The following is a 13571-nucleotide window of genomic DNA, read 5'->3' on the forward strand; positions in this document are numbered from 1 at the left end:
CTTCCCTTCTGGAAGTTATTTCCTAGACTCCCTCTGAGTCTCGATTTCCCTTCTGGAAGTTCTTTCCAAGACTCCCTCCGAGTCTCGATTTCCCTCCTGGAAATCCTCTCCTAGACTACCTCTGAGTCTCGATTTCCCTCCTGGAAATCCTCCTGCCAACTATCGAACCACTCCTCTCCGATCCTCTTTACACTTGCAACAGGGATCTAGATTTCTTAGCTAGAAATCCCTCAAGGCAACGACTCCTTCTACCTTGGTTTTGCTCCGTTAGGTAATGTTCTGTCTTGGCATCAACAACACCCCACCAGCTTCACTCCCTGCAATCTGCTCACAGCTTCCTACGCCTTAGCAACTTAAGCACTGAGCCTCTAGGCTCTCCGCAATCCCGACACTGGTTCAATTGCTCCCTTGGCCACCTCTGTCAACCCTCCTGGCCTTTGCGTGGCTCTCCGTGAGCCTCTTCTGCCTTCCTCAACCTCTGTGCTGGCCTCTTTCTGGCTCGAACTGATGACACAGGCCCTCTGCATCAACCCTTCTCTGTTGCTTTCTGTTAGGAACAACTCCTGTCGCTCGGGGCAACTGTTTCTGCTGCAAATTCTTTGATTCAGCTGGTGCCTTTAGCTATCCGGTGATCTGCAATGCTCTGATACCATGTTGAAATTTCTAAGTAATCTGGCAGTAATACCTCTCTATTCGGAAGCAAATATTCTGAAAGTTTGTCCCACAAAATCCTCTCCATCACAATCTAAAGCTCTGCGTCATCCCTCCTGGCCTGTGCGCTAGCCTGAAACCCTTTGCGTCAGCCCTTTGAGGCTCTGTGCAGATTCTCTGGCCCTCTGCATCACTCCTGCAGCCTCTGCGTGGATGATGCAGGCCCTTCTGGCCTTTGCGCAGTCCCTGCTAGCCTTTCCGTGGCTCCCCTCTGGCTCTGCATTTGCCTCTCTGCCTCGTACTCACTTCCCCTCACTGCAACTCTGATCACTGATTTGATTTCTCTTAGCAAACCCCGCTCTAGAAAATTGAATGACTGATCACTCTGGCGTATCTCCAATTGACCCTCTAGCCTCCTCTTATACTTTTTCTGTTGAGCCTTCAACGACCAAGATTAAGTTTGAGTCTTCAACGACCGAGATTAAGTCTCTAATCAATGGCTAACATTAGATTTGGCTTGATCCATGTCATTTAGAACATTCTCACCCAGTTTTATATTAATACCCATTAATATTTTAATTTTCCTAAGTTTAGACTTAGGAACTTCATTAAAGATATTAATTATTTTAATATCTCTCTAACCGGGTGGAATTTCCCTAAACCATTTCCGGGTCTTGGAGATCTCATGTGCTTTAGCCTCTCCACCAATTTTCATGGCTAGAGCACATTCGATGCTACCCCAAATCAACAAAAGACACTCTCTTCAGCGTTGCTATGTGCTAGGCACCATAGCTAAGACTACCTTGGGGTTGCTATCTTAGGATTGTTTGGAGTTTGTTCAGATCAACCATTTAGAATAGTGATGGGGCCAGCGTGGTGTTGGATGCAACACAGTGATGGGTGCAACATGGTGTTGGATGCAACTTGGATGGATGCAACACAATGATGGGTGCAACATGGTGTTGGATGCAGCATAATGATGGGTGCAGCATGGTGATGGGATCACCTTGGAGAATCAGTTGAAGCAGTATGCCTTCACTTGAGTTCAGATCTGCTACCTCATGTGTCATCTTCTTAGAGAAGATCTCCGCTCTTATTTTGACAAGTCAAAATGTTGACTTCTGATGTATATGTACTATGTTTCTCTCTGCTGAACTATTGAAGAACATAAGAAGAATTGACCAAGGGTTTCCCCACATTGGGGTTTGTCCCTGGCTGGCGCCACATATTGTGTCCTCTTGTCTTGGCTTGTTTTCTAATGTTTATGTTTAATGTTCTATCCGCACTTTACTATCATGTTGATGTGATTGCTAATCTGGAATTGATATTGAGTTAAATGAAAAACTGAAGTAAATTGCTCCCCCCATAGAACATACCTAAAATTAACATTTGAACTGTGTTTTGCCTCCAAAAGGTTAGACAGGTAGTTCAGATCTGTTCGGTCAGGTTTTGATAATGTTGGTTGAGCACTCTTTTAATTCTAAACACCTCATTTGCTTTGATCAATCCAAAATCCTTGCCTCTATCCCTTCTTATAACTCTCAAATCATTAGAGAGGTTCTTGAGATCAAAAACACCGCAACAACTTCAGTATGAAAGATGGCTACACACTAAGCCATTCACGGAAGCTGGTTATCCATCAGCTCGCTCATTGATATGTGCCCCCACTTGCTATCTTCCTCTCCTTCCCTTTCTCTCCTGTCCTCTCTTTCTATTCCCTCCATGTTTATCCTTTTTGATCCTTCGGTTATATCAAATTTTTTCAGTAATCCTTTATTCCTTTTTAATTCTTTGAATAATTTCATCAATCTTGATCTCCTATTCCTTTCTCCTCCCCCCTTTTCATATATAGTTCATAATCATATCTAATTTCTAGCTCCTCATTGCCTCATTCCCCCCACTTTCCTTCTTTCCCGCCATGTATCCTTTCATCCATGCCCTCCTTTCCTTTCTTTTCTCCTCGATCCTTAGATTATACTGAGATATGTATATTTTTAGATAGATATACATGTACTTTTATAGTTCATATTTTCTTACTCATCTCATTCCCCTCTTACTTATTAATTGAATATCAATTTTTGGTTAAGTTTTACTATCTTGTCTCTCCCAATCCAAGTGCTCCATTTTATTCCCTATTTTATTTATTTTCAATTATTTAATAGTTTCAACCCTTTTGACTTGGTCACTTAACCTTTTGATTTGCTCCCTTAACCTTTTACCTTTAACAACTACCTTTTTTAATTTATTATTATTCCTTAATGGCTACTTTGAGTTCTTATCTAATTTTTTATTATTCATTGACGGCTACTTTGGTTTCTTCTCTATTTAAGGCTCCTTAGAACTCATTTGATATCATTGAGCTTTTTGGTCCTTGATGATGGGTGGAGTATCAACCCGAAATGTTGGATGGATTAGAAATCCTTTACACAGTTTCTTCCGAAAATTCTCTGCAACATGAACAACTGTGAAAATCTACACTCACTTAAATACAATCCTGTCATGTCCTTATTGAAAACCCTAACCCAGAATTTCATCCCAAGGTAACTTCTTAAGAAGGATATTACATAAATTTAGGATATACCTTTTATCCTAACCCAGAATTTCATCCCAAGGTCCTTGGATAAAAGTTATTAAGGAAGGATGCCCTTGATAACGAGTGGCAATCTGAAAGTGAGAGATTATTCATGGGAATTCTGTAAAAATTGATGTCCAAGAATGTAATTAGTTTGAGAACCAAGAAAGTCCTAGATGTGAAGGATTAGCAATTGCTGTTGGGTTGAGGAAACATCACTTACTTAGGTGGCTCTTCTAGAAAACTTGCAATCATTGCCACTGGTTATTGAGGGGACCTTGTGGATGGTAGTTGACCCATATGTTTGTTTTACAAATATGTAAATCCATGAATTGTATAACTTTTGAACATTTGTATTGAACGGAGTACAATCTTAGTAATATTTATTTGTGTTATGGTGAGGGGTGGCTTGTTAGGGTGGTAGCGCTCATAAATATTTAGAAGGCATTAATACTTGTGCCACATTATATGTTATATATGTGACCCATGTAATATTAGGTGTTGTGTTAGGTGGTTAAGCCTCCTTAACCACCTGGGGATATTATACTTTTTTAGTGAGACATATGGTGTATTAATAAAACTAATTAGTTGTTATAATTCTAATCTGAAATACTTGTTTACATTTGCTGAAATAGCTGAGCAAATTTGCCTGTTTATCTTGGAAGGAAGTTAATGGATTGACTTGCTCTTTAGAGCCCTTGTATTTAGAATGTTCAGAACCATTAATCTGACACTTTTTTCTGTTGAAGGTGGCAACTTTTATCGTCCAAAAAATACTCTTGGATGATGTTGGGTTAGCATATATTTGTGCAACAGCAGAGCGATTTTTTGCAGTAGGTCAGGTATTGGCAACCATGGTTTCATCACTTGCAGAACAGCCGTCCGTGCGATTGCTTAAACACATAATTCGTTGTTATCTTAGACTTTCTGAAAATCAAAGGTTAATCTCTCAAACTTATTTAATCCTTGTGGTTTGATTTTTGTAATTTTATTACAAAATGAATCTGTTGTATAGAAATATAGCAGATTGTCTATTTTCTTTGGGTTTGATTTTCTGTATGTACTAATGATTCCTCATGTTTTTCTGTACTCTCTTTATGTGATTAAACTTTTCTGGGAGGCTTATTAAGTGTCTTCTCTCATACCACTCGCTGCCTGGGATCCTTCCATGCTTTAGACCATTCCCGGTGAATAAGGGTTTGTCAGAGACTGCAAAGTTCTTAACTGCAAGTTTAGATTTGACTGTGCCAATGATTTTATTATGTAAATCAAGCACACAAAGAAACCAATATAACATGAAAGAATTTTCTGTATTGTATTCTTTAATTAGAAAGTGAAATCTCTCTTATATACGATTACAAGCAAGTTGAGTCAATCCATTGAGTAACAGAATAAAGTGAAATAATATGTTAAAGCATAAAATAACGTAAAGTAGAGTTGACCTTATTAATGCATATGTCTAAAATCTAATTGAACATTATATGCTAGTATTTACTTTAATACGTCCCTTAGTGGTCAATCTACTGACTACACCAAGCTTATCCTGAAACATAATATATTTATTGGGACACTAAAACTTGGTGAGAATGTCTGTAGTTTGGTCCTTTGTGGGACAGTGCTGCAGCTTGATAGGTTCCCATCCTCTAGAGGTTGTCTAATGAAGTGGCAATGCACATTAACATGTTTGGTACGTGTTACACTTGTCCCCTGTCACACACACCTAAGTTAGTATGAGAAAAGCCATTAACCCCACAAGGTGTGGTTGGTGGCAAGAACTAAGAGATGGGGCTGTCACCTATTTCCAACTCTCTTTGTTTAAGCTATCTCCTAGGTTAGCTAAGGGGGGTGATCCCTAAATGTAAAACTAAGTTAGAAAGTTTCTAGGAGATGTAAAATTTGGATTACTTGAGATTGTGAGCAAATAAAATGCGCAATATAACATGGAATGAACTTCAATAACCATCAACACATGAGATAATGATTAACAATATAAACCAGTGCCTTCAAATATTGCTTTAAGAATAAATAATACTTGCTCAAAATAAAATGAAGTGTTTCAAACTGAAACACAAGTAATACTGTGAATCAAACAAAAGATGTTAGCAAGATATGATACCAATGCAATCAAACAAAAAATGTTAGCAAGATATGATACCAATGCAAGATATAAAATATTCTTTCAAGAAGTGCCTTCAAGATTCATATAATCATTTACAAATTGAAAGCATCTATGGAAACAATATGGAGTTACTTGTAAAGGAAACAATTTAAACTTTACTTGCAAAAGTGAATGAAATGATACTTGCCTAAATAAGATAAACAAATTGAAACATTTGCATCAATGACAAGTACATGAAATCATTTGCAAATAAAATAGTAAAATGTGTTAGCATGAAATGCATCTGAACTAAAATTTGATGCAATTATCTTGGTTACTTTTAATCTAAAATGCTTAGTCTAAATGTGATCCTTCTTCCCACTGTTTTGAAACAAGTCTCTTATGTGAGTTGTGGAAGGGGTCCAAGAGAAAGACAACAAGGGATATTAATAATACCTTCCTTGGATAACCCAACGCATCGGATGCCTCCGGTGCTGCAAAGACTATGACTTTGACGACTACAAGGTCACTGTGTTAACTACATAAGAGGGTCAATGTACCTCAAGTTGATGAAAGGAAGGGGTTCCTAAGAAATCTCTTTCAACCAAGCTTATGTTGGAGGTAAATTATTAAAAAAAAATGCAACTATATTTAAAATGCTCAATATGTTATGCAAGTAAGGTTATAAGTGCTTTGTAAAAAATGGAAATGCTTCAAGTAAATATGCTCAACAAGATCACTTGGATAATTGCTCAAATTAATGCAAGATATGTAAGCTTCATAAACATGTAAGATTATAAGTGAAAGTATTTTGGCTTGTTGCCGTTTGGGTCTTAGAATTCCATTTCCATCACTTGGTAGTTCATTACGAATCTTTATATTAATTACAACCATTGTACTCGTAGCACCACATTGGTATCTGATAGTTCTATCACATAAAATATCATCAATGAATGTATAATTAGTAATTAGGCAATGTTCAATAAAATGTGGAACCACCTATGTGCATGTCATGTTATACCCACTAGCTGCCCTCACATTGAAACGTTCACATTCCTTTTTAGGGAATCAAGATGCTTCTCCTTACCACTACGACTGCATCAATGAAGTTGTACATCGGTCCACCATCAACCAATGCTATGATTAATTGTCCTCGTATGAAACCCTTGAACTTGATGGTGTAATTATTTAGAAAATCCAGAGAGAGAGGTGATAGTACCTCCTTCAATTCTTGGACATGGCTTCTTGTCTCCCTTAGCCTCCTCTAAGAATGGTTCTTCTCTAGAGCTAGGCTCCTTGCTTGGTGCCAGTGTTGTATCATCTTCATTGCCGCCATCAGACACTACTTCAATGTAGTGAATCTTTCACTTTCCCAAACATCTATGACCAAGTTCCCATGGTTCCTTGCAAGTGAAACATAGTTTCTTCCTCCTTAATTCATTTCGAGTCTCTTCATCTAACCGATCCTTCTTGGTTCCATCTTTCTGAAATGACTTCTTGTCCTTGTCCTTCAGAGGGATTAGTGGTTTGGGTGGAGACTTCACCTTTGGTGTTGCATCTCCCATATCTCGTGTCTTGATGATGGAATCATGCAATGTGGTATGTTTGAAAGCCTTGACCCACCCATGCAGTGGTTTGCCTAAAGTCTCTATGAAGTGCGTAACCAACCTCTGCGCATAAATATTCGTCACCATGACTATTATTTGTTGGAATTAGGAGATGTAAGACTCTGGTGTTCAGGTCTGCTTAAGTTGTGCTAGCTCTCTGAAGTGTATATGAGGATCCTTCTGGTCGAAATGGTCTACCAACCTTTGAGTGAAATCCACATATGAGGTTATGTTGGAGTGCCCCGAGGTGACCAATCCATAGGATCACCATTCATGTGCCAACCCTTCCAAGCGTAATGTGGCAAATTTGATAGTGTCTGCTTCCAACATGGGATTAAGTTGGTAGTAGGTATCTAACTTTTGTATCCAAGCCTTTGCTGAACACATAGATGATCCATCGAAAGAGAGAATGGATAGTTTACCTACCTTGCACATAAGATCATGATTATGTTGGCCCTTGGGTCAATTTTTGAGTTTGATGTTGCTGTACTCTTGAAAAGACAAGGCTTCCCGTACATTTTCCCCTAGTGTTGCATACTATCAAGAGTATTCTTCAAAGAGTCCATTCTATTCTGCTGTTCCTTGGGTTGCCATTATTTGAGTGTCTAAAACTTGAAGAAGTAAGGGTCTATGATTTCTTCCATTGGTTGTCCCTGTGTTAAGGATGTGCAAAGATATTGAAAGAGCCATGATTTTGGTTGCTTCTCCCTTTAGCAGAAATCATGTTACCTACATTTAGTCCATTAGCAACGTTGTTACTTATCTTGTTTAGATTTCCCATGACCTAGGCACAAAACAACATCATTTGTTGTTGCCCATGGATTAGCATATCCAATAGTTTCATGGGATCTTGTTCACCTTTGTCCTCCATGGCTAAATTGTGGATATCCCCCTTTCTTATGATTGTAATGTTACTCCTATTTTTTGGAAGCATACAATGCTCATATGCTCGCAAGCAGGTAGGATGCACAACTATGAAACCATTGTAGTAGTCTTGGAGAATTTACACCTTAGTTCTTTAAGAACCCAAGCAAATATTGGACCAAAAATAACAGTATCCTCTGCAACCCTTGTCGATGACAATTGAGATGCAACAATGAACAAATACGTGACATTAACAATATACATCATTTTGTAACCCTTATGGATTTACTTCCTAATGTAGTCATAACACTAAGCAATTGAGAACAATAGTCTGTTAGGAATTGTATTTCAGATCATTCACAGTTCATAAACATAAAACCAATCCTTCATCCATATGGGATTTGACCCACAATCCTTCAATTTTCTCACAACAATTGAAGTGCAAATAATTGCTAGATTACTAATTATTCTACTAGACTACTTATATGTCTTGACCTTATAACTAGCTACAAACATTAGTCCTCTAGTTGTGACTTGTCACTTGTTGTTTGCTGTCACTGACTCGGCCTGTAGACTAGCCCTTAATCCCTAGGGTGTGAACCACTCCTTCAATTACTTGAGATAACCTATTGCTACTTTGCGAAGCTACAAGAATGTGTTGTTATGTTCGTAGATCTTGAGTGAACTAATCAAAACCCTCAAGGTCGGCTGCAATGCCTGGATTTCTAGAGAATTTCCTTGAAGGTAGAACCATTGCCTTCACTCACAAATTTGGAAGGGCTACAGTGAGTTGGAGGAGATTTGCTGCCACTTATGATTGAACCCCAACCCAAAGGGGCCTCAAAAACCTCCCACACTGCTTGACAACCATACAAATATCTCATGCGATTGCTAGTAAATCCCTAAGAGAATCCTTTCTAGTTTCAGTCTTGTTACCATTGTATGAGCTGATGAATGACCTACCCACCTTGGAATGTTAACAACTCGGTCTGCTCAGATAATTCCTTCAAAACTAGTCACAGGTTTAAATAACAATCTTGGCTTGCCTCAAAGTGCTAGCCCTCACTCCACTCGTGATGATCTTTCACAATTTAGCATAGTCGAAAGATAATCGAGATATTTCCTATTAGAAAATCATAGAGGTCCCTTATTCCAAACCGCAAAATAGCCTTCGCTTGTAAGATCAGAATTTTGGTGGCCAATTAAACCACAAAAATAACCATCTTTTGCTTAGATTTGAATTTCATTGGCCAAGTAAACCACATAAATAACCTTCTTTTGCTTGGATTTGAATTTCAGTGGCTAAGAAGTTCTTAATCCAAACACCCACAAAGTATTTCGTCCTTCCTTTTCCAAACTAGGTAAGAGATGCCTCAAAATATTATGCTTCAATAGAATAGAGAAAGGGGGAAGACTAGCTATGGTGGGATCATCACCACTGAAACTAATCAAAGAAAGAAGGGGTCTTAAAACCCTCAAAGCTTTAGCTCAAAAAAGAAAACAAAGATATCCAACCAATCAATGATGAATAAAATGATTTCATCTCTCTCATATTTATAAATTCCTTATAGGGACTCTTTTCCGTATTTTAGTGAGAGGGGTTACGAGTTTAGCGACAATACTAGCTTCTTTCACCAGTTTTGCCCCAATTACCCCAAATTTACCCAATGTTGCCCCAAAACATTAGATAATGGGTTTCCTCCTTTATCATTCACTATAGCCTACGAGGTTTTATCTCCCTTGGGTAATTAATTGATAGAAAGAAGGGGTCTTAAAACCCTCAAAGCTTTAGCTCAAAAAAGAAAACAAAGATACCCAACCAATCAATGATGAATAAAATGATTTCATCTCTCATATTTATAAATTCCTTATGGGGACTCTTTTCCTTATTTTAGTGACAGGGGTTACGAGTTTAGCCCCAATACTAGCTTCCTTTACAAGTTTTGCCCCAATTACCCCAAATTTACCCAATGTTGCCCCAAAACATTGGATAATGGGTTTCCTCCTTTATCATTGACTATAGCCTACGAGGTTTTATCTCCCTTGGGTAATTAATTGATAGGGAACATTACAAAATGCATAAAAGGATGACTCTTGATCCGGTATATGCTTTGTAACCAGGGCTGCTTGGAAGTAGGAGTGGGTAGTGACAATTTTCAGAAGCTTTTGGGGTTGGGAGTGAATTTCAGAGGGATTTTTATATAATATTTATTTTTATATATTTTGATGCATATATGTCAACAAAAGCATTTAGAATGATGAATTAGTTATAAAAAGCATAAAAACATGGATTAAGCTATATAACATCAATCATCTAGTAGTTATAATCTTCGTCAACCATAACTCCACAAGTTAGAACATCTCGATTCTCATCAATCTTAAAGTTTCAAAATTTCAAAATTCAATATATAACATTTGTCATCACTAAAGTTGTACTTCTAACCATTACCAAACCGTAGCAAGGAATATCAAACATGAAATGAAACATTTCAGCTTTCACGAAGCATCATATTCATAATTCATGAATCATTACCAATGAATTATAATTGCCAACTTCAAACTTAAATTGTCATATATTGTTTACAAAAAATACCATAATAAATGTGAAAGAGTGAATAGAAACTAGAAAAGACAAGTAAATTAAAATTTCTTCTTGCCACGAGAAATTTCTAATTTCTTTTCTCGTGTTCTAGGAGCAATGGGAGTCTCCTCCTGCATAGTTGGATGACCACGTCTAGAACCAGAAGGCAAATGACCTACATGTGAGGCTACGGATAAAGGTGGCAGCAAATATGGTGCAGCTTGAGCATTTTGTTATGCTCTTGACCTGCGAGAAATTCTAGAATACCAAATATGCGAAGAAATACAACCCAAAACACAGAATAAAATGAGAAAAACAACAAGTATTTTATTATTTAGAGATGAAAGCAATGTTCACTTGCCTCTTTGAGGGGGCAACCTCCAGCAGAGCAGAGCTCAATTACAAAATAAGACTCGATGATCTTTCCCTTCTAACTATGACTATTTATAGCTAAATGACCTTCAACAACCTAATGGCTAGTGGTCCTTTGCATAACATGGGTTAACCACTTTATTTATTAATTATGGCCCATTTGCAACTCACTGTGGTCCCTTTCTTAAATGCGGGTCAACCACTTACAATTATTAATATGGGCTTTATTGAGTCTTTAACTAACTATGACTATGACTCGAACATATTGGGTTTATTAGATAAATAAAGGGGTTAGGGTTGAATGCTAACACATTGCTAGTTGATGATGGGGGTGGCATGGCTGTTGATGTTGTCGCTGACACTGCATCCTCATTGTTCAAAAGTTCTACTTCCAATTGTTCTAAATGTATGGATCCATTCTTCAAATTGTCCTCCTCTGGGGTTGTCCCAAGTGATATATGCTCTATCAAATCTAACCCACTTAGTGGATGAAGCTATAGGTGCTCCAACAACTCTTTGCAAAATAAGTATTAACCACTTTTTAATCACTTTAACTGCCAATATTTCCAAATTTCCGCTGGAGCCATACATGTTCCACCATTCAAGATGTTCCATTCTATCTCTATCATCAATTGCATGCAAATAACCAAACACTCCAGTTTGATAGAAGCAGTGTGGAAAAAGTCTGCAAAAAATCCCGATTTAATCCTAAAAATGCGATTTTTTGAACTAAACGATTTAATCCCCCGACTTTTTGGCGACTTTTTCACAAAGGAAAAAATTGCGATTTTTTCCTTATACTCTCGATTTAATCGGGAGTCGACCCAAAAAGACTTCCTCCCTTCCCAGGCTGCAGATAAAGAGGCCGCAAAGGTGAAAAAAAGTGTAAATTGAAGCTTCCATCCATGCATTTTCAAGTTATTGCATTGTATTGTTTGTCATACTTCTTGCGAGCATAGCAGTCTCATTTGTAATCTGTTAGTTTTGAGGTTAAGATATGTTTTTGTTTTCCAAGAAAAAACAAATCTTTATACTTCATATTTTTAGTTAGAAAGCAAAGTATACATTGGCTAAGCCTCTAGGCTTTCAGTGATCCAGACTCTAACAACCATTGCCCCTTCAAAAGATTACATAAGTACCAAAATGATAGGCATACAACAGTTTTCCGTAGAAATAACTCCACACCATCAAAAACATTGTTATAGTTGTTGAATGCTTCCAGGAGAAACAACAAAGAGGAGGCCATGAAGATCAAATAACAACAACCTATCCAGAAAAAACAAAACCAATGCCTCAAAAAGGAACCCATTTTTCAGACAGGAACAAAGTACCTATGAAATCTTGTGATAGCAAAGATCCTTCCTGCAATGAGAGCACGTTTTGAAAGGGAATCTTCTTTAGTGGTGAATTCCCTGTAAATGTGGGGAAAGGTTATGTATCAGAAGTGGATTTTACCTCCAAGAGTTTTTGAATAATAGATGCCAAGGCTAGGTTAATAATCTGACATCTACTGTTTTCTCAGAAAATAAGCAACTTGGATTCACCAAGCGTTAATTTTCACATCTACTGTGATACTCACTGTTAATTTTCATTGTACCTACCACCTGACACCTTATTAACCAAGCAGATTACAATCTACTGAATAAATGCATGACTTATTTCTTAATACAATTAGCAGAAAAAAAATTAAAAGGGGAAGAGGATCTCAGTGACTAATTACTTGATGACTTTTAGATGACTCATGATATACATTTATTATATTTTTTGTTGATATTTTGACTCTTGAGAGTTGAGACTTGGATAGGACTCAAAATTCAGGAGTTGATTCACTATTTTGATATGTGATGTAGCATAAGACTTCATATACATATTATATATTAGCTTTCTTTACATGTTTATGTGGAAATGCATTTATTTGATGTTGTGGATACTCTAGATGTTAAAAAAAATTAAAAAAATGAATAATTTTGTGTTTTTTTAATTTTGTCGACTTTTTCAAAAAACTCCCGACTTTGACGAGTTTTTCAACTTTTGGACCCTAATCTTGACTTTGACTTTTTCCACATTGGATAGAAGTATTTGCTTAATTTTCCACACAATTTGGCACACTCCTCCCTGTTAGGTGGCAACTTGTTTAATGCTAACATATATCCATTTTGTATCTCTGGATCTGTATGTGGCTTTGTCCTAACCCCACCTGTAGGTGCATGTTTGGCCAACTAAGATGGAGAGTAGTATTTTGGCGTAAGGATGTACGCCAAGGCATGGAGTGGAACATTAAGATTATCTCACCTTTTGAAGACATGTCTGTAAATATGATCAATACAAGATGGGATCGTTTGCCTGAACAATTACTTCTATTTGCCCTAACATGCTATCCATATGCTCATACACCTCCCTAATCACCGACGCATCTGTATCTGCAAAACGAATCATGTTATAAATGGTATTGGTGAACTACAAAACATTTCACACTTGCCCAAAACTAAACATCAAGAACAATGTCCTCCACCTCTAAAAAATATTTCCTATTAGATGCAGCTACAACCCTGTCCTTTAATATATGCCATGATTCACTTGATACCATGCTAGACAATGTATCTCTTACCTTCAAAAGGTGCTTGAAGGCGAGGTAATAACTAGCAAATCTAGTCTTTGCTATCTTCAATTGCTCCAACCTTACTACGGAAAAGGCCATGGGTAATGCTATGATTGGTAATGAATCTTGTCATTTTCTTGGCATTTTTGCACAATGAACCAATCCATTTGTATTGAGGTTCCTTTATTTTAATAATGTCATGCATCGAAAGGTTCATTGTGTGAACC

General features: G+C 37.4%; 1 protein-coding gene across 1 annotated transcript in view; it reads left to right on the plus strand.

Annotated features, from left to right (window-relative positions):
• Positions 1-13571, plus strand: part of LOC149213778 (uncharacterized) — a 134891-nt gene that overhangs the window by 72998 nt on the left and 48322 nt on the right. The window contains exon 7 of the mRNA XM_089392118.1: positions 3973-4163. Coding sequence (XP_089248244.1) covers positions 3973-4163 — 191 coding nt within the window. The remainder of the gene's footprint in view (positions 1-3972; positions 4164-13571) is intronic.

The sequence above is a fragment of the Pinus tabuliformis genome, chromosome 1_1 (genome assembly GCF_031772625.1).
Source record: "Pinus tabuliformis cultivar Carrire ecotype Pingquan chromosome 1_1, CPIR1, whole genome shotgun sequence".
In the NCBI taxonomy this organism is placed as follows: Eukaryota; Viridiplantae; Streptophyta; class Pinopsida; order Pinales; family Pinaceae; genus Pinus; species Pinus tabuliformis.